General features: G+C 44.0%; 1 protein-coding gene across 2 annotated transcripts in view; it reads left to right on the forward strand.

Moving 5' to 3' along the window:
* Positions 1 to 22,363, forward strand: part of ARHGAP18 (Rho GTPase activating protein 18) — a 228,662-nt gene extending 206,299 nt beyond the window's left edge. For both annotated transcript variants that reach the window (XM_075554569.1, XM_075554568.1), the window contains exons 10-15: positions 1,042 to 1,124; positions 4,162 to 4,368; positions 6,104 to 6,244; positions 16,805 to 16,929; positions 20,478 to 20,539; positions 21,924 to 22,363. In XM_075554569.1, coding sequence (XP_075410684.1) covers positions 1,042 to 1,124; positions 4,162 to 4,368; positions 6,104 to 6,244; positions 16,805 to 16,929; positions 20,478 to 20,539; positions 21,924 to 22,063 — 758 coding nt within the window. In that variant the 3' untranslated portion in view covers positions 22,064 to 22,363. The remainder of the gene's footprint in view (positions 1 to 1,041; positions 1,125 to 4,161; positions 4,369 to 6,103; positions 6,245 to 16,804; positions 16,930 to 20,477; positions 20,540 to 21,923) is intronic.
* Positions 22,364 to 25,261: the final 2,898 nt, after the last annotated feature.

Genomic DNA, 25,261 nt, shown 5'->3' on the forward strand with positions numbered 1-25,261 from the left:
CATATATCTTGCCATTGTGTGGTATTGGACAAGCTTCAGATTCATCCTTCTGACAGTTCTTGACTTCTTTTCACAGGAACATAGAGATAACATGAGGCGTATGAATTGGCTTGCTTATCCCTTTTACTCTTTGAGGCCATCCAATGAAACTACTATCGTACACTTGAGTGAGAATTTAATGATTCTTCCAAACTGAGACCCTAGGAAAACTAAAACAGGGCACTGTTAATGATCACGCTGAGTTAGCGTGTCAGCCAGAGCTGTTCCAGACCATTCACAGAGCACGTGAGGCTTCACCTGGCACCAGAACATTTCTCTCAAAATTTCTAAGCGAGAAATGGCTGAGTTTATTTTCTATCTGAAATATTTTTCACCGTGAAGTTGTCCTATTTTACATACACTTACTGGATCTGAGTGGCAAGGCTCCATTTGCCCCTGGGGAAACAGTTACAAGAGTGATTTCCAATATCCATAAGTCTCACGGAAGTGGAGTAAGAGACCCTGCAAATGATGAGCAGCAGCACATGTCAAAATGCACCTTTGTCGCTGCTGTGGCGGGTTAGGTGTCTTCCAGGTGAGTGTGACTCAGACTTGTAGTTCGCTCCGTGAACTATTATCGAGCACCTGTTGTGTTCTAGGGCAGGCCTTACATATTCCTGTTAGAATTAACAGGCTCTGAGCCCTGACCATGAAAAGAAACAAACATCACGGTGACAGACGACACTCTGGTCTTTTCACTGGGAAATAGCGATCACACCCAAGGTAGAAATTATTTGCAGAGCGCTGTCAGGTGTCTGCAAACATTAGGCTGCGGGTCACCTGATGGCATTTGGCAGTGAGCATTCTGAGAGAGCAGAAGTGCTTTACAGCAGCCACTTTGCCTGATCTCCCACAAACACACATGCTGCGGGGCTTGCTGCCCTGTCCTCATGTCGTACATTTCACAGTCCCGTGTGTGCCAGAGAACTTTTTTCTTAAGAAAGAAAAAATTAAGAAAACTGTTCAGTAAAGAGTTCAGGTTGATTTTTCATGTGTCTGCAGAGCTTCAAACCAAGAGGGAGCAGCTACAGGCTTTGAATCTCCTGGTCATCCTCCTACCTGAAGCCAACAGGGACACGCTGAAGGTCAGCTGGATTCATTTACATGAAATCTCCTTTAGAACGCAGCAGAATAATTTTTCTCCGTGGCAGCACAATAGGATATGTGTCTTGGGAATGCTAACACATTGGGCAATGTAGAGAAAGTGTATCTTTAAGGGCATATAAAAAAAGAAAGCCTTTAAGCGCTTCATTAATTTGGACACTGGGCTGGTTGTGTTATTGGTATTATGACTTCTTTCCCCTTTAAGTTTTACACTTGAACATTTCTTATACCATAACAGATCACTGGGGTTCATTTATGAATGGGACATGAGTGGGTTTTGCTTTTTTCCTTTCTACCTGTCTGCATTTTTAAATTTAATTGAGCATGTACTTTAAATTTAAAAATAAATGCTTACAAAGTGGCTGAGTCTCATCACATGCAACCCTCTGCTACGGTGCTACGTTTTGCAGTTTCGAAGTGATAGTAAACCAAACAGCAACAACAACTCACTGCTATTGGGTCAGTTCTGACTCGTAGTGACCTTGGAGGCCAGTACAGAACTTCCACTTTGACTTCAGACAGTAACTGTCTATGGGAACGAAGAGCCTCGTCTTTCTCCAGAGGAGTGGCAGGTGGTTTTGAACTATGAACTTGTGGCTGTTATTACTTGTCCCAAACTGGCAGGTGCAAAAAAATAAATATTTTCACTAATGATCAGAAGCTTAATTGAACTAATCCTAGTGAAGGGTTTAAGTATGAATTTGAGTAATAATTGAAACAACAATGACTTGTGTGAGAGAGAATAAACCGTCTAAATTTAATTCAGTTAAAGAGAAAGGATGCTCCATGGCAAAGTAATTTCAGGAAGCCCAACACACAGTTCTCCAACTTAGAAGGAGTAGGAACACTCATTGTGTGTGTGTGAGACTAGATAAGGCATCTGTAGGGGAAGGGTCATGAGTTGTATCAAATATTTCTACTAGACACCTATAAATGATGAGGCACCATGCTAAACACCGTGTCATGGTAGGAGCACAAAATGACAGGTGTCTTTGGGTCAGCTGCTTAATCAAGATTTCATTTTTACCTTTGATTATTGTGCCTTGAAGATTGCACCTACCTCTGGCCAGGGGGGTTTTCAGATGCCAATCAAGCACCCATGACAACATCACCATTGGCCCTTTGCGGTCCCATTTTGTCACTTCAGGAAGTTCTTTGTAGGCTTTGTCTCACTTAGTTCTCACAGGCCATGAAATGAACGTTCCCATTTACAAAGGAGAAAAAAAATGTGAAGACCAGGGAGATGAAAATTTCCCTAAGAAAATTCCTCCCCACAGACCTAAGTTTCAGATTGTGTACGTGCAGTGATGTTTGACGCCACTCGGTTAATGATAAAGCCAATTCTTTCTGGTAGTTCGAAAGAAGGGAGAGCGCAGTGGGCCTTCCAGCCAGGACCAAGCTAGCTTTTACTCTGTGTTTCATATCTAGACACACATGCGTGTGCATTCTAGGATTCTGGAGGTCATAATTTGAATAACCTTATCACATATGCACACAATTAAGACGGTGTATTGACTAATCTCTGTAATTTATGCCCACAGAGAAAGAGGTACACTGGTCCCCAAATAATTATTCTGGTCTCTGTGGAACAAAGTTAAATATTTCTTCCCAAACCGCTCTAAATAATCCTTTGTCCTCAGTTGGGAATGTGTCATTTCCATATAACCTTATGCTTGGATTACAATTTAACGTTCTAAGCACTGTGCCAGAAATTAGGCACGTCCATCTCTTTGTTTGCTATTAAGGCTGCGTCTTGAGTTTGCATCAAAATGCTGAGGTCTGTGTAGCAGCTGACTGTGTTGAAATTTAACCTGCTAGCACTTTGAAAAGTGGTTTTGTGGATGCTTCTGTGAGTTATGGATAGACCTTCCCTCCTTCCCCCTGTTGTGATTCCTGTCCAATTTGTTATAGTTTATTTGGCTTTTTCAGGGGCCGAGTTTAGGGCAAAATCTGACACGATTCTTATTAGTGAAGCATCCAGAAACAACAGCCAGACAGACATACAGCTACATTTCTTTCCCACCGTTCTCTAGCCATGGGCCCCGTGGTAAACTGCTTTACGTTTCGACATTACTCTTTTCTCACCTGGACACTGGGGATAATCATGGCATCTCATAGATCTCCTTGGGGTAAAGATTATGCAAAATGATCTCTGCCATTTGCTTGATTCAGTGCCTCCTACGTGGAAAACACTGAGTGCCTGTGTGGTGGTGGTTATAATTGATAAACCCAAATTAATGAAGAAAGCAAAGGATGGACTGAACTGTGCCATCAAAGGAGAGGGACCCCTGTCACCTGTGACATTGGGGTGGGCAGGCTCAGGGGACACCCAGTCTCACAGTGGAGGTGGTCCCAGGGTGGCCTCCAGCTCTGTCTGGTCTAACTTCTTCTGCTGAGAAGTTCCTTCTCATTCGTTCACTTGTATCTTGAAACCCTTGTTTCCTCCGTCTCTCCTCGTTCCACTTCCTCCCCCGTCAGTCTACACTCTTTGTAGGTGTTATGCCAACCAACTATTGATTGCTTCAAACCAAAGCAAATGGAGAAGGGATGAACCTTTTAAAGCTAATCTCTGTCTTTTTTTAATCTCTGGGGATAAAAGTACAACTCTTCCTTGAAACAAATGAATATCTGTATGATGCTAATGTTTTTCTGGGCTCCATGGCTCCTGTAGGCTAGAAGGCTGAGATACTTTTCAAGTTCGCCCTCTGACTAGGAGTAGAAAGCTGCACCCTCTCTACCTCATTCCCCGTGTTATAGCCCTTAACAGACAACAGCAAATCTCAGTTGCCCTATGTGCCCGCCCAACAGACAAGCTTTGATGGAAGGCCTGTTCTATACAGCTCGCTGACTATAATGTGCGCAAATCTTTTAAAAGTTAAATTAAAATCCTACTTGTGCTATCATAATTGATTTAATTATTAAATCAATTAACTAAAATGATTTTTTTAATCCTTCATGTGACAGTGTGTTAACCTCTTCATGTACAACACAACTCTCAACAAATCATTTCTGTTCCAGGCTCTCCTTGAATTTCTCCAAAGAGTAATAGACAATAGAGAGAAAAATAAGATGACTGTCATGAATATCGCCATGGTCATGGCCCCCAATCTCTTCATGTGTCACACGTTGGGTGTGAAGCTCAATGAACAGAGAGAATTAGCAATGGCAGCTGGGACAGCTAGTATCATGCACTTATTGATTAAGTACCAAGAAATCCTGTGGACAGTAAGTATCTATTTTAAGTTGTGCTCGTGGCTACACGAGTCCCTGGCATGCTGGTTTATAGCAAGTTTCAACTTGATTTTATAAAGCTCCTATAAAAATGCCCCGTGCCTTGTTCTTTATTGGTGAACACACAGCGCTTTTGTTCCCAGCTCGATAAAATTGTTTTAAACTCACAGAACATATTAAAGGCATTTTATTCACATACATAAGGAGGCTCTGTGAATTGCTACTTTAACATCAGGAAACAAGCCTTGTAAAAGTTACTTAGTGCTTATGTACCTCTCCCATTTTATTTTACCCTAATATTTACACCTGTAGTCTTTTAAAAATCTCGTGCTAGCTTGGCATCAGCTCATTCACAGTTATTTTTCATAGAGCATTTTTAAAAGCGTGTATGCACATTTTGCTAACGCACACTCCTGATTGTTGAGAGGGTCTTGAAAATGGCCGCCCAGTTTTAGCTTTATTTTGAGCTTGAATTTTGACCGATGGTCAGGGATCTACTTCTCGACAGCCCGAAAACAAGGTGGTGAATGAGAATGTACTTGGTTAAGTTCCCAGGGTCATTTTTAATTTTTTTTAGAGGGGCGACTTATGGGCATTTAGGAAAATGAGCTAAAGGAATTCCAAGTAAAATATCCTACTCAATAGCTCAGTCTTTTATTTGAGCACCCTGTACATGCTAAAATATGGTGGAGTATACAGGAGGCAAAGTTTTGAAAACTTCTTAGCCATTATCAACCCCCCTGAGGATGTGAGTCAGTGCCCTTGGTGGTAAGATCAGAGCCTTAGGGGTGATCTAGGTCAATTGGCATAACATAGTCTACAAAGACAGGGTTCCACATCCTACTTTGATGAGCAGTGACTGGGGTCTTAGGAGCTTCCTAGTGACCATCTAAGCTGTAACTGTTGGTCTTCCTCAGTCTGGTGCAAAGAAAAATGAAGGAAATCAATGATGCAAACACTTAGTCTGCAGGACTAATGGACCACGTGATCGACAGCCTGAGACCAAAGAACTCAGATGTTGTCTAGCTAAGCAGACCACTCTGAGCTGGTCCACAACAGAAGCTCCTGGACGGAGAGGCAGGATCCCAGACAAAACAAAAACTCATTAAAAAGGCCAGATTTAGTGGTGGGATTGACCAGTAAGAGCTCCTATTCACCATCCAGGCCTATAACCTTCTGGGATGAGCTTTCAGCCCAGCAACAGAGAGCTAGACCTGTAGTGTAGACCTGCAGAGTAAATAACAACAGCAGGGGAGGTTTGGTTCTCAGCAGGCTCACCATAAGAGATCAAAAGGGTTGCATTTGCCTAAAACAAAGCTCTTGGCAGGACAAAGGAATGAATGGGATGGAGCGTCTGAAAAGAGGGTCCAGCTTGCTGTCCTGTTGAGGGGTGTCCGCCATGACAGGAAGCACACTGTGCATCACTTGCTGAGGGGAAAACAGATTCACTCGATGAACTGACACCTAAACTGCCACAGAAAGCTTTTCTGAACCCTCCTTTAGAACTTTGCTCAGTGGTGGTCACCGTGTCACGTGAACGGTCTGTACCCATCTGGGGTCGCTTCACACATCTGGTGAATGGTGGCTGGTAAATGACGTAGTGTGATCAAATGAACAAAACCTTAATGCCTTTTGAAATTTAAGATGTAGAGATCATTGTTTCTACCATTTAAAATGGTGCCGTTTTTTTTCTGCTTTCTTTCCCAAACTTAATTTCATTTCTCTTTAGATCCCTAAGTTTATTGTAAACCAAGTGAGGAAGCAAAACATTGAAAGTCAGAAAAAAGATAAAAATGCCATGAAGAAATTACTGAAGAAAATGGCTTATGACCGGGAAAAACATGAAAAGCAAGACAGGAACCCAAACGATGTAAGGAGAACATGACAATGTGCCTTTGTATCTGTTTCAGTACTGCTTTTATTCCCCCTTTCCCCCCAAGGAGAATTTTATACGTTCCAAGTGTGATTGTCTGCACCCTAAGCAGGCCCTGCTGCTCCTTGTGAGGAGGTAAAGCCGTGCAGACCTGGAACACGACTTCTGCTCTTACCGATGCGCAGGGTGACGGTGGTTGAGGTGCTGGTGACTAAGGATATCCGTTAAAGGGAAACCAAGAGAGATGATACGATCGGAACACACACACACACACACACACACACACACACACACACACACACACACACACACACACACACACACACACACCCTCCCACGGAGACCCTGGATGCCCACTGCTTGTGCAATGTATAATGTGGAAATAATGCCTGGCAGTCCAACTCCGCTCTTCCTTTTTGTCCAATTTTCCCACCTGTAAAATATAGGGAAACAATAGCTTAATAACCTGCATAAACTTATAGGTTAATTTTTTTGGTTTCTCTTAGGATAATACCTGTACTTTTGTCAGAAATGGATTTGGATAGAATTCTCTTGGAAAGAAGGAAATTGTTTCCTTAAAGAAATAGCTTAATACGAGTGTTTGAAAACTGCTCTAAGAATATAGTAAGACAAGAGAAATGTTCTGGAAGCACATTCATGAAGTTTTTCTGAAAGCTTGAACTTAGATGGTGGAATCCATTGTTCCCTTTGTGGCGCCTGAACCACTGCTGGTGACATTTCCTTTGAGGTTGGTCAGTTAGGTGCTGACATCTAGTGGCAAACTGTGGAAATGCAGTGCTCTCTTGGAATTTTTGCTCTGGCTTGTTTAACAAAAACAAAACCCACAACCAATAAATGGATTCTGACTCACGGTGACCCCATACTGAGTTTCTGAGACTGTAAACTGCTACCAGAGCAGACAGCGCATCTTTATTCCACACAGCAGCTGGGGGGTTGGAACCACTGACCTCCTGGCTAACAGCCCAATGCCTAACCCAGAGCACCACCACTGTTTCAGTTTAGGGACCCAGTACTTGTATGTAATGTATAAATTTGTTGTTGTTGTTGTTATTCTTGTAGTAGTCCAGGCAAGGATGATGATGACTTAGACCAGAAAGTTTGGGGGTGAAATAGGTTGAATTCTGGACATATTTCAAACTTGACTTATTGGTGATTGATTGATGGATTGTGGAAGAAAAAGAGAGTTGTAAAAGAGAGGATACAGGGGTGACTCCAAGGTTTGAGGCTTAAGAAATTGGAACCACGCAATTGACGCTAAGCTGTGACAAAGATCGCGCTTTCAGTTCAGGACTGTGGGCTGTTGAATGGGAGGTGTCTGCTCTTGTCTGAGGGTGTTTGGAAGGAAAACTCGGTCCATAAGGACTTGCCCCAGTGTGTATGGGGAACGGGCCCGAGGGAAGACAGAAGCCTTCGCTGCTGTGCATGGCAGGGGTCTGCTGGAAGATTGTGGCCTGGAGTTATCCGAATAGAAGTGCATTTTACAGCAGTCCCAGTGACGGTGCTGTGAGGGCGATGTTGGTGACACAGAAGGGGAGGTGTGGAGCCTTTCGCCAGTTGCTCGCCTTCCTGATGGGAGTACGGACTGGGGCTGCCCCTCTGGAGGGCAGTTGCCACAAAACAGACGCCATCAGTCTTGCAGAAATTCCTTCACAGGGAAGCTGTAAATGTTTATGCTTTAATTCACAGCCATTTTGTTTATAGAGGCCCCAATTAGAATTGATCTAAAAGATTAGATGCAATTAATGCGTGATGGCTTGCCCATACAACGAGACCCATGAAAGCATACACGTGGACGCACTGACATCAAAAGTTAGCCGCACGCCACTAGATACTGCATACAGTATGTTTATCTCCCACCTGACCTCTAGTAAACGGTAGAGGAAATTATGCTTATCGCTACTCCTGTAATACTAAGCAGGAGCAAACAATATTTACTAGTCATGTAATTGGAGTAAGTTACTGTTTCTTTTCACAGAGGAGGAAAGTGTGAGGATCAGTGATCTTACATAACCTAGGTTTACTTACATGGGAGATGGTGGAGTTGGAATTTTAAGCCAAGTCTGAAAATAAAAACCAAACCAGCTACCTTTGCATTCGTGCCACCTCATGGCGCTCCTGCATGTGTGTCAGAGTAGCGTGCCAAAGAGTCTTCAGTGGCTAAGGTTTCAGAAGTAGGCCGCCAGGTACCGTAGGGAGAGCACAAACTCCCCATCTCTAAGTTCTCCACCCACTGCTGGAACCACCTGTGCAGGCACCAGTGTCCTCTACCCTGTGGGACAGAGGAGTGGGAGTGTATGACCGCGAGGTGCTAGAGCCCATGAGATATGGGACTGATTGAATGTGGACGCTCAGGGGAAAGAAGGCGTCAAATGACTCTCAGCGTTTTTGCCTTGGGTGCTTTTGTCCCATGACTCAGCAGGAAGCCCAGGAAAGGGCAAGGGAGGCCTTTTGTGATATTTGTGGCTGACAAGCCTGTACGTGAGGCGGTTCCGTGGGGCTGGGGCCAGAGCAGCAGGACGCACTTGGGATCCGCACAGAAATTGTCGCTCATGCCAGAGTTTCATCGTCCACATGGTGGGTCTAGGGAAAAGGGACGTGAGGAGACAAGGGCAGAGCTCAGCGGGACCCTCAGCGGTCATTGTTGGACAACGGAGACGACCCGGGAAGAGAAGCCAAGAAGTGATAACTGGACATAATACTAAGGAGAATGTAGCCTGTTGGAAACCCAGGGAGAGAGCAATGAGGTGGTGAGCGTCAAGTGCTAACGAGAAGGTGGGTACATCTAGCCATGGGTGCAGGGTCACGGAATTTTGCGCTTAGAAGGCCACACGGCATCTATTCCAAAATGCTTTTCACGATGGTTGATAGAAGAAACCAGATTTCCAGGGACTGATAAGTGGTGGAGATGGTGGATCATGGACATTCATTGGGGCACTGTTTTCCGAAGCACTTAACCTGCTATCAATGCTAACAATGTAATCGGGCATTCAGAGTATTGAGGCATGCTTGACTAGGTAAATGAATAGTTTTAGTTAATTTGTACGGGACATACTTCATCTACCTATACCCAACATGACAAATGTTTTCAGCGACTACGGTGTGTTCAATGTTTCATGATATAAATGTTTCAAGACCCTGTCACCGCCATCACGTTGATGGCCATTTTGCATGCTCTCTTCATGCTGTCTTGGACTGCCCATCTTCTTGTACCTTGCCCAAGTTTCATGAGGGCCAGACATGTGTCTGTCTCGGTTAGCACCGAACTCACTACCACTGAGTTGATGCGAACTCGTCGTGACCCTGTAGGGCAGGGTAGAGCTGCCCCTGTGGCTTTCTGAGCCTGTAACTCTTCACCGGATTAGAAAGCCTGTCTTTTAAGACAAATGTGAATGTTTTTATACTAAGAACATCCTTGTTCATTACAGTAGGAAAAGACACTGGATTTCTCAAATTGCATCTGTAATTAAGAAAGACTTGGGGGTGGTTTTGATGGTCATCATATTATGAATTATGGAAACATCCAGTCTCCAAGACCCATTGTCGACCAAAGCTGGATGGTTTCTCTCATGTTGTCCACACTCACCTCAGCCAGTGAAAGCAGGCTGTGAGCAGATGAGAGGCTCTGGGCACAGAGTGCAAGTGAGAGTCTGTGCCATGTGCCAAGCTTCTCAGCCCACCTGATCTCAGGAGTCTCTCTCTCAGAGTTAACGTCATGCTCACCTCAGGAGGGGCCACTGTCACGCCCGGCATTTGCAGATGAGAATGATACACTGAGGGAACCTGCATGACGTCAAAGATTCCCAAAGGATGGCAAAGCATTTTCTACCCTGTGCCGGCGCAGCCAGAGCCAAGAGGTCTCGAGTGTGAACCCCCAGCAGGAGAAAGATGGGGCACCCCACTTCCATAAAGATGCATAGCTGGCAAACCTTAGGAAGCACTTCTCTGTCCTGTCAGAATCAACCCAGCAGCAATAACGGGATTTGGGGAGTGGAGGTGAGGTGGGGGTGGGGTTTGGGGGAGTGGGGTGGGGGTTGGTGGTACCAGGAGAATTCTAGAGTTGACAGCGGTGCAGTAGGTTCCGGTGGCTGGGATTGTGTCTTTATCACGACTCTATTTAAATTCCACGTTGGCTGCATTCCGCAGCTCTAACCCCAGAGCACCGTTGCAGGGATTACTTCAAGCACCTGCTCTGGGATTGGAAGCAGTGTCTGAGTTTGCTTGGAGGCTGTGGTAGAACATTGCATTAAAAATTCAAGCACAGAGCCTTGCTTCATTTTAATATACTGCCTGACTTTAATAGTGCATAAGATAACCCCTCTTCAAGGACAGAGGACCAGAGAACTTGTCTCATTGTCAATTAAGTGTTTATTAACTATGGAAATCATTTAAGGCCTTTCTTTCAAATTCTCTGCATCTGTAAGCTGGATAAAAGTTTAAAACATTTGGATAACAGAGGCTGAAGTATAATAAGCATATAGAGGGTCCAGATAAACTGAGGATTCCTTCCGTAGCTCCACCTCCCAGTATGCTAAACTCAGACTGGACGATTGGTATGGCAAGCTAGTTTAAGATACCTTGCTAAAATGTCCTCGTTTAATTTTCAGAATTTGTGAAAGCTGTATTTCCAAATTTTGCTTTTGAAGATTAAAAAAAAATAAAAGATTTTTTGTGGTATTAAAGATGCCAACCCTAAACTAAAATGAACATTTAATGGGAAAAAAAACAGAAATTAATGTGTAACTTCTAAAGGTCTGATGAGTATTTAGATTTCCATTTTCTAGGGTGCAAAATTATGAGCAATGCAATACCTTATCTACACTTTGTACAAACCGTAAAACCATTGTTTATTTAACTGAAGGATGAGAAAGAAAATCAGGTCTTAAAAATTCTATAGTTCAATGTGTCAAACATGTGAGGATCATCCAAGATCAATTTCTCTGCAATAATAGTCATTGATGGATAAGAAATTGACTGTAACATGTTTTCCGTTGTCAAGGCCTTCAGGACTAGATGATAATGGGGGGTAGCCAGAGACTGTTCTCCGAGCCTGCTGCACGTTGCACAGGTTCAGTTCACAAGCACACCTCAAATAAAATAAAATAAAAAGTAGCTGTTTAGACAAGAAAATGTGGACTAGGAAGGCTAAGAAGATTATACTTTACACCTTCAGCTCAGATGGCTCCAATGAAGAGAGACTCTTGGGCTCACTGCTCAGACAGTGTATCTTTTCAAAGCTTGGCAGTGAGTACCGTACCAGCTTTAGGACTCGATGAAGCATGATTTTGGAGCTTCGCTGCGGGTGTCATACACTCTTTAAAGGAGACCTTGACATCCTTTATTGTTTATGATCTTTCGGTAAATATACCAAGACATCCAGCAACGTTTTCCTAGGACCAGCTTCTAAATTCTTCCTCTCCAGCAGTGACACGTACCAATTAACTGAGTTTCTCCTAAAAAGGAGGAGTGCGGTAGGTTCACCTTGAGTTAGAACTGCCAATCTCAAACGGCGGTGAGACTCCAGCGGCACGAACTCAGAGATACGCAGGCCGGGATCCCTCCTGTCTTGTAATCACAGCCTATGTGGTGGTTGGGTCGGCCTCGTGTTCAAGTGAGGAAGTTGCCATGTGGGCGTTGTTGGCTTAACTAAGGGCTGGTCAGAGACCGTGTGATATTCCATGTCTACGTGCACCTGCAGCGAATCAGGACTTTTACAGAGTCCAGCTTGGCTAGGGTGAAAGCTGAATCAGGATTGGCCCCGTCTCATTCCCTGCTCTCTGAGGGAAAGCGGTGAGAGAAATGTTTCTCTCTACAGTCGTTAAGAAGCTGTGGGGAATCCCCCAAACTATTCCCCTTGCGTTGGCAAAAGTGAACCCCTTTTGCAGCCCACAGTATGGCAACCACCTGACATTTCATGTCCACATGCATGCAAACTCTCAGGTCCCCTCAGACGTGAACTCTTGGAATGCGTTTAAGCTTTATCAGGACAATCGAGGACCCCTGTGCACATACAGGGCTCTCCACACTGAACTCAGTGCTGAGTGGTGTGGGGAATATGGCCGTACTTCCCGAATGGATAATGCCTGAGCTGGTTTATAGAGAAGAGACCTGCAACCAGGCTATTTGACACTGTTGGTTGTTCAGGAGATGTTATGGAAGGAGATGGCTATGTTCCAAAGCAGGAACATGCTAATTTGGATAACCTTGACTTTTCTGACTGGCTCACCCCAATAGAAAATGACTCATCTCTTTTAGCACCTTCAATGCCTTCCCCCCACTCTTTCCCTTTCTGAGTCTTGTCTATATTGACAATGATACCATGTGATAGAAGCAACATAGTTTTTACTGTGTTCTTACAATACTTTTTTGCCTGTACTTTCTTTTAAAGGGGCATTGGTGATGCAGTATTTAAAATGCTTAGCTGCCAACCACACGGTCCGCAGTATGAACCCACTCCCTGCTCTGGGGAGATGGAAGCAGTCTGCTTCCATGAGAGACAAACGGTTCTGTAAGCCCTATAGGCAGCTCTGCTCTGTCTGATGAGCTGGGCTGACTGGTTCACGGCAGTGGGTTTGGTTTTTGTTGTTGTTCCAGAAGAACAAAGCATCCTCACAACTAGACCAGTGGGTAGCAGCTTGATCAATGCAGACTAGATTGAAGTTGTCCAGGGTTTTGTCTTGGTTGGATCCACATCACTGCTCATGGAGGCCACAGCCATGAGATCAAACACACTGCGTTGGGTAAACCTGCTGCGCAAGACCGCTTTCGAGTGTTGAAGAGCAACGGTGTTACTGTGAAGATGAAGGTGCTCCCTTCCCAGCCATGGTATTTTCAACCATCCCAGATGCGTGTGAAAGTTAGACATTGAATAGAAAGACTGAAGAAGAATCCATGTGTTTGAATGTGGTGCTGGAGAAGAATATTGGATGCCCCATGGACCACCAAAAGGACAGCTCATCTCTCTTGGAAGAAGTCTGACCAGAGTGCTTCTTGGAGACAAAGGATGGTGAGACTTCGTTTTGCATACTTTGGACATGTTGTCAGGAGAGAACAGTCCCTGGAGGAGGACATCTTGCTCGGTAAAGTGGAGGGGCGGGGAAACAGAAGCAGGAGCGGCGGGGAAACTGAGGCAGGCTCTCATCCAGATGGATTGACACAGTGACGGCAACAAAGGGCCCAAGCATGGGACCATTGTGAGAAAGGCGTGGGACCAGGAAGTGTTCGCTTCTGTATGGGTCAGAACTGACTTGATAGCGCCTAACCAGAGCATTCCAGAAGCACTGTATTGTTGGCTTACAGTTTTATTGAGAGATATTGCTGAGTGATTCATTAATAAACACTGAGAGGTAACCACAGAAAATATTCTGACAGATGGCATGTATCTAGCATACCCACGTGGATGCTGTGTACTAAGATACTTCTTCTCATAAAGAGATGCAGAAATGTATGGCGGGGGAAACCCAGTGGGAGGAGGAGACTCCCTCTGATACGCGGGATCTTAAACGTTTCGAGGCACTTGAAGTATTGGAGTTACACCTTAGAGAATGAGATGACCTTCCTGACATCCAGTCAATACCGGCTCCTAGAGAAGGCAGGGTAGGACTGCCCCTGGGGGCTACTTTTTATGGGAATAGAAAGCCCCCTCTTTCTCCCTTGGACCAGCTCGTAGTATTGAACTGCTGACCTTGTGGCTGGCAGTCCAACATGTAACCGCTATGTCACCAGGGCTCCTCTAGAGAATGGTAGCAGGAGGATAGCTATTTCAGCAGGGGGATCTCTCCAAGGGAACACAGAACTAGGAAAGTTCCCTGCCCAATGGTGGAATGTGTCACAAGACATCCAGAGATAAAAAGGCAGGGAACAGACTCCAATTTGCTGTATCTCTGAACTCTCTGTGATAATATATTATTTGGCAGGGTCATTTTGGTTTTCTAACCTGGATTTATTGTGTACTTTCTTTATCAAACTTAATCATATCACCTTACCTCATTTTAAATGTCACATAGATTTGCCTGCCTTTCTTTGGTATTCTGGAACAAAGTAAAACAGATAAGGGAGCCATTCCTGTCACCGTTTTCTTCAGACAGCGCCTAGATCGAGGGATGCTTGGCACCCTGGCTTGGGCAGCTTTTCCTGATTTCAACAGCAGCATGTAGTCTAAAGTCCTCTGACCATGCCAGCTTGCTTCCCAGGATGCTCCACAATATAATATTAATTGTCATGGACTTGAAATAAAATACCAATCTTCCTCGAGCTTCCTGAGCGCATAAAGGTAGACTGGTGGGTTTATTGGCCCCGCGACTCAGTTCTTCGAATGTTCCCATTACGGTGACTGTGACGATGTAAGTGCTGCCTTATGGTTGTCCACCTCTGGAGAGAAAGCAGTGAGGCCAGGTGAGGCCCACAGGTGGAACAGCCGCTGCAAGATAGAAGCTAGAGATAGATTCAAAGGATAAGTTTATGGTGCAGAATCCTGCAGCCACACCATACGCCATTGGTTGAAGGAGAGGCGAAAAGTAGAACCATGTAGCACACGAGACGGCCTTCAGTGGTGAGAAGCCAGGCAAGGTCCGTGCGTGCCCCACATGAAAAGAAGTCACTTGAGGAATCACGGAAAAAGATAAAGATGAAAGAAAGAAAGAAGGAAGGAAGGAAGGAAGGAAGGAAGGAAGGAAGGAAGGAAGGAAGGAAGGAAAGAAGAAAAGGATAAAGATGTGAATCATGGAGGCAAAGTCAAGTTCAGAGACTAGTCTGAGGTATTAGGTCAAACGATATGGCCTAGAGAGTAGAAGTCAACAAAGCCCAATGAAGGCGCCAGAGAGCCCAGTAGAGATGAAATGGGAGTCGATGGGACTGGGCACGGGTTGCATTTGGCATTGAGTTGAACCCCACACACCTGGAAGAAAAGTTTGACGAGAAACTGCTGATGGAGGGTCGCATGCTTCAGACTAGAAACGCTGCTTTGTCTGGGTTGAGGTTGGAAGTAAATGTTCCACGTGGCCTTTCATTGCGCGTCTAAGGGAGGGGCAGTAGAAGGGATGGTGCCTGGCCTGCGGCGGGATTCCTGAGGTGGGTGACCAGGCCTCTCGAGTGTCCTGCAGGTGTAAGAGGTGGTCGTGGTCCATCAGGGAGAATACTGTGACTTGACTTCCTGAGATGTGCCCTGTGCCACCTGAAACAGCGCCCCGCTTCTCTTCTCCCTGTGCCCACAGCCAATCTCCGATGTTCCTGAGAAGCAATTTGGAATGTTTGAGAGCACTTCCGTTTCTAAGCAGCCTGGTTCTAGAGCCATAACATCTTTTGTTGAACTTTAAGAGAAACCTAGCAGCCCTTCCGGGTGGCCACTGAGTGTGATCGATCGTCAGTCGAGGCCGGGAGGAGGCACTCAGTGGCCTGTGACCCTTGTTTTCTCGATGGGCTTAGGGGTTAGGAGGGAGGTGGGTATCAGGCAGTGCGGTCTTCGTCCCCTTTAGATACGAAAGCAGAGGGTGGGTGCTCTTCTGTCCCTAGAAGCTTCCTCTCTACTGGTTCCGTCTTCAGGTTCAGGGACAAGGGACAAAGATAATAATAAATAATAAAATGAATGACAAGCTAGCCAGTCAGGTCAGAGCGAGAGGGGAAATAATTCAAGACCACTGTGCCCATAGGAAACATGAGCATGAAGCTTGAGAATCATTTGTGAAAAAGATGTGCGTTGCGTTCACTACGACGTAGACCAAGTACGGCGTCTGGTTTGAAGTAATTGCTTAGTCACTGTTGGTGGTATTAAGCCAGGTACACTCCTTGTGGTGGTCACAGCTCTGTCTCTGGATGCGTTTATGTGTGCTGTTTGTTCTCAAGCCTCTGTGATGTAGGGTTATAACCCATGGAATCGCATTTATTTTAGCAGATCAAGTTAGGAATTAGGTCAAATGACATCCACTGCCATTCTGCTCTGACCAACCTCAAAATCTTTTCCTCAAAATAGTTCCCCAAATGCAAATAAAACTTATTTCTCATCCATGTGCCAAAGGGCTAGAAAGGAACCAGAAGTGCCCCCCTTAACCCAGTGGACAGTGAACAGCAAACACATGGGTCAGGAAAGCCCTCAAGCGTTCTGTAGACTCCCAAGGACTCTAATTTTTGTGAAGTTCTGTTGAACACGCACAAACATTAAAAAAAAAAAACACGTTGCGACCGCACATGAAGCTACTTCTTTCTGATTCCATTTCAGAAACTGCTCCATGAAGAAGCACCCTCTCGTAGATAATACTCAGAAATCAGCACTTAATATGGCAGTAATGGTTATTGCTGTCATTTTTTACATCTTTAAAAATAATTAAGCATTACTGCATGGGCATTATAAAGTTCCCCTATCACCATTAAGAGGATATTTGAGGTTTGATGTAATTTAGCAAATTGCATTATACAGTAGTTAAGGTTTTTATGTAGTGGAGGGAAATGCGTGGTAGTTAAGCACACTTACCGTGGAATGCCTCGCGCAGAGATCTGTGTTCCAGCTGCTGCCAGCTTTGTTCCAGTGTCGTTACTGCTTTGCAGGCTGATGTTCCTCAGGGAGTGATTCGCGTGCAGGCGCCCCGTCTCTCCAAAGTTTCCATGGCAATCCAGCTCACGGAAGAACTAAGAGCCGGCGATGTTCTGGGCAGGTTTTTCAGCCAAGAAAGGTAGAGGCCTGTTTCTGTTTTAATGATTTCATGGTATAACTCACTTCCCGTACCCCCCCCCCCACTTCTGTTTCTTTTTTAATTATAAGGTAGTGTGAAGCACTGGAGGGCGGGGTGGGGGTGGGGGGAGGCTCTTCTACAAAGAGGAGACTTACCAATTGAACTGTTGGGATGCATGGAGCTTCACGGACACACAGGCAGTCCCGGGGGTTCCCAGCGTCCTGACTCACGGACAATTCCCAGCGCTCTAACCAATAGCTCCTCGCAGTGCGCTCTTCACCGCCAGCACCTTCACCTGCAGTGCGAGATGCTTTCTATTCATTGAAAAGCCATTGCCTGCAGTAACACAAGGCCCAGCAAGAACCAGAGGCACCTGTTCTGACTGGCTGACATAGCCCACTTGAAGATTTAAAAACGTGCGGCGGCAGGGAGATGCTTCCTACCCCAGCAGCTCTCTGCCCTGCTTTGCTTTCATGTTGAACCTGTGTCACGCGGCTCTGGAAGAATTCCTTCCTTGGGCCAGCTGTGGACTGGCTCAGGAGACCACTCAGTATTCTTCCCGGGTTATGTCAGTTGGAGGTTCATTACTGTTTGTAACTTATATGAACAAATAAGTAGGGAGGGTACAGTTGGATTAGTACAAATACGATGACATACCTTTTCTGATGAAAGATGATGCAGAAAGGGAATGCACACACACACACACACACACAACAATGTTCAGAATCAGAAAACAAAGCCCAGTGGAAGGTCTGAAAGTTGAGAGCAGATGCCAGTCCCCGGAGCACGGAGGCCACAAGGGCACCGAACTTGCCCTCTCTGTCGGCAGCGGTGACCAGGCCTTGCGTTTATGCTCAGCACCTCTGTGGCCCCGAGTCTTTGACAGCCAGTGGTTCCTTCTCAGGGGGATACAGCACAGGCTTTCCATGACAGTTTGCAATATCTGGTTATAACCTTTAGGTACTCAAACAAGTGTGTTGGGTTTTACATTCTTAACTCCTGGCATCTTATTTTTAACCCAGGTCATTTTTTTTCTGGAACTGTGTCCTCCTCATCTCAGAATTATACATAGACTGTTTTATTTTTAAAGCCAATGGCATTTAAAAACCAGGGGCATTGGCAACTTGGTTTATGAATACTCCATTTTGGTACCTCATTGACTTTAATCTCATCCTAACATACAAAGGCTTTCCATAAAATTTTCCATGGAAACTTCTCCAAATTTAACCTAGTCCCACAAGTATTTAACATGTGCATGCTGTCTGTTTAAGGCCCTCAGTTAGGTGTTAGAATGGACATAAAATTAATTTTAAGGAATTTTCCCCTCCGGGTTATAACTTGGGAGATGAGGTGAATCTTTGCAGTTAGCAGATGGTAGTGAAATGAAAGAGAGGCTGATTGGTCATATCCGAGTGTCTGGGCAGTGATGAGAAACAGCCCTCTCAATCCCGTCTGAAGGCCCTGCTGAAGAATGTCTGCCTGGCCGCTAGGAAAACCTACCCTTCACAAGGTCACTCATTCCTGAGAAGGGGGTGGGGTCAGGGGACGACTCGCAATCTGGGTTCTGCTTCCAAATGCGGCACAGACTCACGGGCTAAAGGGTACAGAGTCTCATATACCTGGGAGCCAGTGGTGTTGGCTGCGAGTGGACAGGGTTTCTCTCAATTAAGTGTTGGGGACTATCTGGAAATTCTTCATGTCTTTGCACTTAGTCAATCCACTTCCTTTCTAACCTTTCTCTCGACCTAGTAGCTACCAGCCCTGTGCCACTCCCCTTCCAACAATGAGCATGCGCCCAAAGAGCTGGTCAAGCTTGAGGTGGAAGGACAATTTGTGGGCTCCAGCCAGTTACTTTGTACAGAATTTCCTTTTGCAACTGAAGCGCTCCAGATAGTGGGTACTTTGGTTTACGCACTGATCCTTTAAGTTGGTCACTGTGAAGCTGTGCTTGGATGCACGCTACTTTAACCTTGGTGATAACGTGAAGCAAGAGCCAGACATTGTTCAGGGAAGCACCGTTTTTGCGATCATTTCTTTCCAGTGGTGCTTTTATTAAGCGAGCATTTACTAAGCCCTTACTCAACCCGAAGCGACCCGGTCTGGTCACGTTCCCTCCTCTTTAGCTTCTTTCCCCCAGACCCCAATTCTCAGCCTTCATATTTATGTTGGGGGACACTAGAGAAAGGATACCAGTGCTCAAATGCCCATACTGCCTTTGTCTGGTTTATAATCCCCCCTTTAATTCTCAAAACTGAAATCTGTAGTAAGATCCACCTTACAGTCTTGTGACATTCTCAAGCCTTTCCCAGTGAGATTGCACCACAGTGGGTACAATAGTCTTTTCTTTAATTGTGGATTTGTCTGCTATGCTCAAGCAAAGTCTTTTATAGCCCAGACAATCCATTTTGGTTTGGTTTTCTTTTTTAAGTGGAATAAGAACATAGACACTTGGAAAAAAATAATCTGGAGACAATTCCTGACTTTGTGTTTTGTTTTTTTTAAATCACGTTTCCCCAACCATTCAACTTTGTTGTCCTGGAAGCAAGGACTCTTTTTATCTTAAGATTGACCGCATTCCAAACAGAAAGAAATCACCATTATTATTCAATTCTTATTAAGCACAAGCCAGTTTGGAAACAACTGGAAATGGCTCTTGGTTAGAATCCAGCTCAGTAGAAGAGAGCTTCCGTGGGAGGTTCTAGGTATGTACCGCTCAGTGTCTGGACCGCCCAAGAGTCTGCACCGCCCCAGGTGTGGGCAGTCGGACAGCAGATGCGAGAACCAGATGGTGCGACCTGGATGGCTGTTGATCAGGAAAGCTGCTGCCCTCCAGATGTTTCTTACTGGCTTGAAGAAGCAGAAGACCTTGTTTTCTCTTAACTCCAGGGTGTCTTCACTACTACAGACTATTTTTAAAGCACATTCTCAGACTTCATCCTAAATGGGCTGAATCATGATTCCTAAAGCACTAGATTTGAATTTTTAGCAGTCTGACCCCGGAAATCCTTACACAGAAAGTTTCGCAGACCACTGGCCTGTACTAATTTTTACTATGGTAACCTAGTGTTCTGGAAAAATTTATTGAATGAAGGTAAATGTTTAAATACATCCCTCTTGTTATAACCTTCATTGTGATTCTGACACACACAGGGTTATGGAGCAGGTTTTATTACTTACATCCATCGGGTAACCTGGTTACACAATTAGAGTTTTTAATACTGCAGCCGCATGATAAATAGTGGTTGGGTAAATGCACTATTTTAGTGGAAGCTAAAATGTTACTTTAGCCTCCTTTTGCACATTTAAATCCCGATGTACTCTTTAGACCTCAGATGTACGATTTGATTTACTTATTTGTATGTATAGGTGTGAAATTTTCATTACTTATTAGGCACATTTAACAGATGGGAAAATACAAACATGGTGATCACTACAGTCTGTTTCAGTTACAATTTTTTCATACACAGTAGATTTCCCCAACTACATGGAAATGATTTACTCAGAAGCTCTGAATGGTCCAATAATATGTTTGTTCTTGACCCTGATAGTGGAGTGGCCCAGATGTTCCAGAAGGGAGAACTTTTTTTGTATGAAATTGGAGGAAATATTGGTAAGTGCATGTTTTTTCTCTGTCCACCCCTCAGGCATTTTCTCTGTACAATGGTGATTCAGCATCGCATGCACGTGTATTTGAGGTGGGGGGGTGGAATTAGAAGTACAATATAATAACTGTAGCTAATGATGAATTTGTGGATTTAAAAGCTCTGCCTTTTTCCTTAGGCTCTCTTTAAGCAGCTTTTGTACACATCCCTGTCCATGCTCAGCGCCTGTCCTATAACAAGGATTACTTGGTTAATGATACAGGTTTTTCAAAAGTCACATCTTCATAAAAGAAGTACTTGAACTTATTTACGGCTGAGATAATACTTTTACGATGGCACAATACTAGATATTTTTAGAAAAAGTAAAAACCAATTTTGCCTTAGTTGACTTCCTACTGCATAGGTAGCTCAGGAAAGACAAATAAGACCAACAGCGTCATTTTGACCGTGACTTACATCGTGTTTGCCAGGTGAGATTAGCATCCTGGGTTATATCGCCTCTTCCTTTTTAAAACGGAAAGTAAACGGACTTCTCCCCTCCCCCTTCTTTTTGACTCTTAAAAATGACAATAGTGATATCGTCAAGAAATAAATGAAACAATGTTAAGTTCAAAGTAGTCATGGAAAGCTGTTAAGTGACATTTTATAGAAAAAATATTTTCTGGCACTTTTAAGTGTTAGTAATATCGAATACGGGATACAGCAATTTGAAGGTACATTCTTAAAATTCAAACAAACCGTAATAAGATTAGAAATTTAGGAGGCCTGGGAGCGGGTTAGACTTTGGGCTACTAGCTGAAAGGTCAGAAGTTTGAAACCACCCGCCACTCCACAGGGGAGAAAGAGGTTTTCCACTTTCATAAAGAGTTATAGTCTCAGAAACTCACAGGCAATTCTACTCTGCTTTATAAGTCTCTATGAGTCATAATGAATTTGGTTTCTTTGGGATACTATTAGAAATCTAACGTTGTTAACTCTGTAAGTAAAAATTGTTTATATGACCCCTCCCTTTTTTGTCTTTTGCTATTAGCTATTGAGTACCAAATGTGATTTCTTATTTTGGTAGATTCAAAACTGTTGCCATTCTTGATAAACATGAATAAGCTTTTAAGAAATTATTTCAACAGCCATTCCCCAAAGTCTTTTCCGCTTTAGAAATTAATTTTAAATCCACTCATGTAGTACTTAAATAAACTTTGTGAATAGTTTGGTTAATATTATTATAGAAAATGAGAAAGGATGAGAAGTATTTTGAAGTCTAGGGCCTTAGAGTGAATCTCTTAGACTACGTTTAAAAACTGCATTCCAATTTCCCCACTGTATTAAACCGACTCTCTCTCTCTCTCTCTCTCTCTCTCTCTCTCTCTCTCTCTCTCTCTCTCTCTCTCTCAGGAGAGCGCTGCCTCGACAATGACACTTACATGAAGGACTTATATCAGCTCAACCCAAGTGCCGAGTGGGTGATAAAGCCAAAGCCGGCCTCAAGGACTTACCAAGCTGCTGCCAGACAACCAGGAGGACTTTCTTCTTGAGACTTGCTGGGTCAAGAGTGTAAATAAAAGTCACGGCAGGACTCCTCTGTTGTTCCACTGTGCTCCCCACTATTAAATAACACCCAGGCCTTAACAACAACGACAACAAAGATAGCTTTGAGTTGCTGCCAGAAATGCAGGTTCCCAGTGACAAGTGCTATTATAGAGCGCCCTGCATCTGGAGTCAGAGGAAAGAGACTTAATTGACTCTGGGACCTGCTCACTTACTTACCCTCTATGAAATGTGCCCAGATGTGACGCCACTTTTTTTCATTTGAAAATAAAGTCTCTTCCCTCTCACTGCTTTCCTCCTAAGTCATGTATCTTAATACTTTTGTCCTCCCACCTCTCTCTCCGCCTCTTCCCTCCCTTTCACCAGCTGGATGAGCTGCACCGGGCACCGAATCGATCAAGTGTGGCCAGTTGTTCCTGCAGCACATTTGCAAGTCCACTGAACTCCCTAGTATTTCAGGGATTCGAATGTGAAGAGTCATCTCATTGGAAACCTTTGCTCAAACAGTAACATCTTAACTTTGTCGGTCCATCTCATCGTGAGGTGATTTGGATGTTTTTCAGTTCACCCGACATAAGTTTACAGAAGCAGATCTGCTACTAAGAAACTAGAATTCTTAGAAACTGCCAATTATAATTGAACCATCGCACACTCCCATACAAAGAATAGAGCTATGTGGAATAACTGGATTATGTTATTAAGAGAATGTAAGCAAAATCACTCCATGTATGCTATACTCTACTAAATGGAATTTAAGAGGCATTGCTGGATGTAACTTTTGTCCTGTTGGCTTTATAAATATGCATCATCGCATAGTTTGGTAGTGCTTGGAGAATGCATTCTACTTAAAGAGGGATTTTTTTCTTCTCATAAATAGTCTGCCAGAAGAGTTACTCTCTTGCGTAAGACACAGTCACATGTGAGCAAGCTTTTGTTTATGTACTTATTTAAATAATCAGAATATATTAAAAAGCTGTGGAATGTACTACACCCGGGGGTTTTAATGCACACACCATATTGTGATGAGAGGAACCTCTGCTGTAACAAGAGGAAGAAAAGGAGAGAGAAGTGTTAAGTATTTTATGAGTTTAGAGTGTAGTAAATAAAAGGTGATATCAGTGGATGCAACACAAACTGTGTTCATGATACTTTTGTAGTACTTTAGGGAAAAATTACACATTCTCAGCTGCTCCTGATGTCACTCTAATTAGGAGGGAAAATGCTGTTAATGAGAATGATCGTCAATTTTTAGCCTATAATTACAAGAGCAGCCTGTGGATATGATCACAAAATAACCTGATTAGTGCCATTGCTTTTTTATTCAGAGAAATTTTATAATTAAATGCATCTTTTTTCTAAATGATCTTCTCCTGGCAGTATTGCTTTCACTCTTATGTGTATATGAAGCTCCTGATGCACATATATTGGGAGGGGAGAGGGGAAGTTAAATATGTGTTTTAAAGTGGGAAGCCATTTTTTTCTCTCCCTTCTGCTCATTTCTATTCTTTAGGATTTTTCAAGCCACACTGATTTTGAAACGAGGGATTCATTTCCCCAGGAGGTTATGACTTGGTTGCTAATCTCAAGGCCAGCTGTTCAAAACTACCAGCCACTCCACAGAAGAAGAGGCGTTCTTCTCCCACAGTGATTTACCGCCTCGGAAATCCACAGGGGCAATTCTACGCTGTTCTATAGGACCAGTAGGAGTCAAATCGACTGGTGGCAGTGAGTGAGAAGTAACAATACAGAAAAGTGCTTGAAATACATTAGGCACGCACCCCTCCAACCTAAGGAACGTGGTTGTGCTGTTGTAAATAAAGTGTTCTAACATGGGGACTACTTTTCATCACGTTCACGACTGTGTGTGTAGTTGTGTATGTGTGTGTGTGTGTGTGTGTGTGTGTGTGTGTGTGTAGTGGGGCAGGACGCACGGCCAATCAGAGTGTCAGCTTTCCTTTGTCCTTCGACACTGCGCAGTAATGCATGTAAATAGCCAAGGAGTCTTGTCTGTCTAAAGAGGAGAAACGTGACGGCGGACAGCCTGGAATATACCCTTACCAGTTTTAACCCAATGGCTTTTCCTGTCAGTTTTTCTCTTAGAAAATATGAATTATCAGGTCAGATTTATTTATCTTGGTTAGTGTGTGAAGGAAAACTGAAAGAATTATATTAGCGTTTAACTCTGGGACGTTCCTGTGAAAAGTTGATACCCTGGGTATGTGGGGTTCATAGAAGGCTTACTATTTTGGAGAGAATCCCCCTCTTCTGAAGGAAGACAATGTAATTCTAGATAGTTACACAAGTTGTGGAATTTATATAAACTCCTGGCTCACCGTACTTGAGAGAAGCAGCTTGTTGTACTAACTCCACAGGATTTTCAAACTTGATTGAATTTTCGCTTACTGTGCTGCCTTTCCCCCTACCCATCAGTAGGTGGCAGTATTGGTAAGGGATTTGTTTGCATCTAATCCACGGGAGGTTTTGAAAGTAAGAGTTTTTAGGGAAATTCATGGGTAATTGTAAGGCAACTAGTTCAGAACCCCGCCGGTGTCTCTCATCTGGATTACTGGTTCTGAGAAGTATAAAGCATATTTAATTTCAGATTTTTTGATGTTTAGTCTATTCCTCTTGTTTATCCTTACATCTTGGAGCAGGAAGAAAGAGGGTTTTCTGTCCTTAATAAAAACCAAACAGTTCTATTATCACATCATTTGCCTGTCATACAATTCAATAAGAGGTGCTTTTTGACTCAGTATGAGACATGTTGGCAGTGTGTGTGTGAGTGGAGGGGCAGTGAAGAGGAGGAAGACCCTGACAAAATGGATCAGCACAGTGGCTGCGACCCATAGCACTGTGGGGGTCAACACTGGGGACGCAGTGTGGGAATTGTGCCCCATCTGACCCCACCACACTGATGTGAAACACCAAGGGTGTGCAACAGAGCAGCAAGGGGAGCAAAGCAATGATGGCCCCTGGGAATACAAAAATGGACTTTGGGGCTCAGACTTGACTAGTAAGCACTCCTAAAGAAGGTCAACAAACAAACTATTGGCTTTTTGTTGTTGTTTTTTGTTGTATTGCTCTGTCTTGTTTTTGTTCTTATTCTTGTCTCTGCAGGTCTATCTAGATAGGTTAGCCATGAAAAAATATCCGGAGGAGAAAACAATGGCACAATGGTTCCGGAG

The sequence above is a fragment of the Tenrec ecaudatus genome, chromosome 7, assembly GCF_050624435.1.
Source record: "Tenrec ecaudatus isolate mTenEca1 chromosome 7, mTenEca1.hap1, whole genome shotgun sequence".
Classification (NCBI taxonomy): domain Eukaryota; kingdom Metazoa; phylum Chordata; class Mammalia; order Afrosoricida; family Tenrecidae; genus Tenrec; species Tenrec ecaudatus.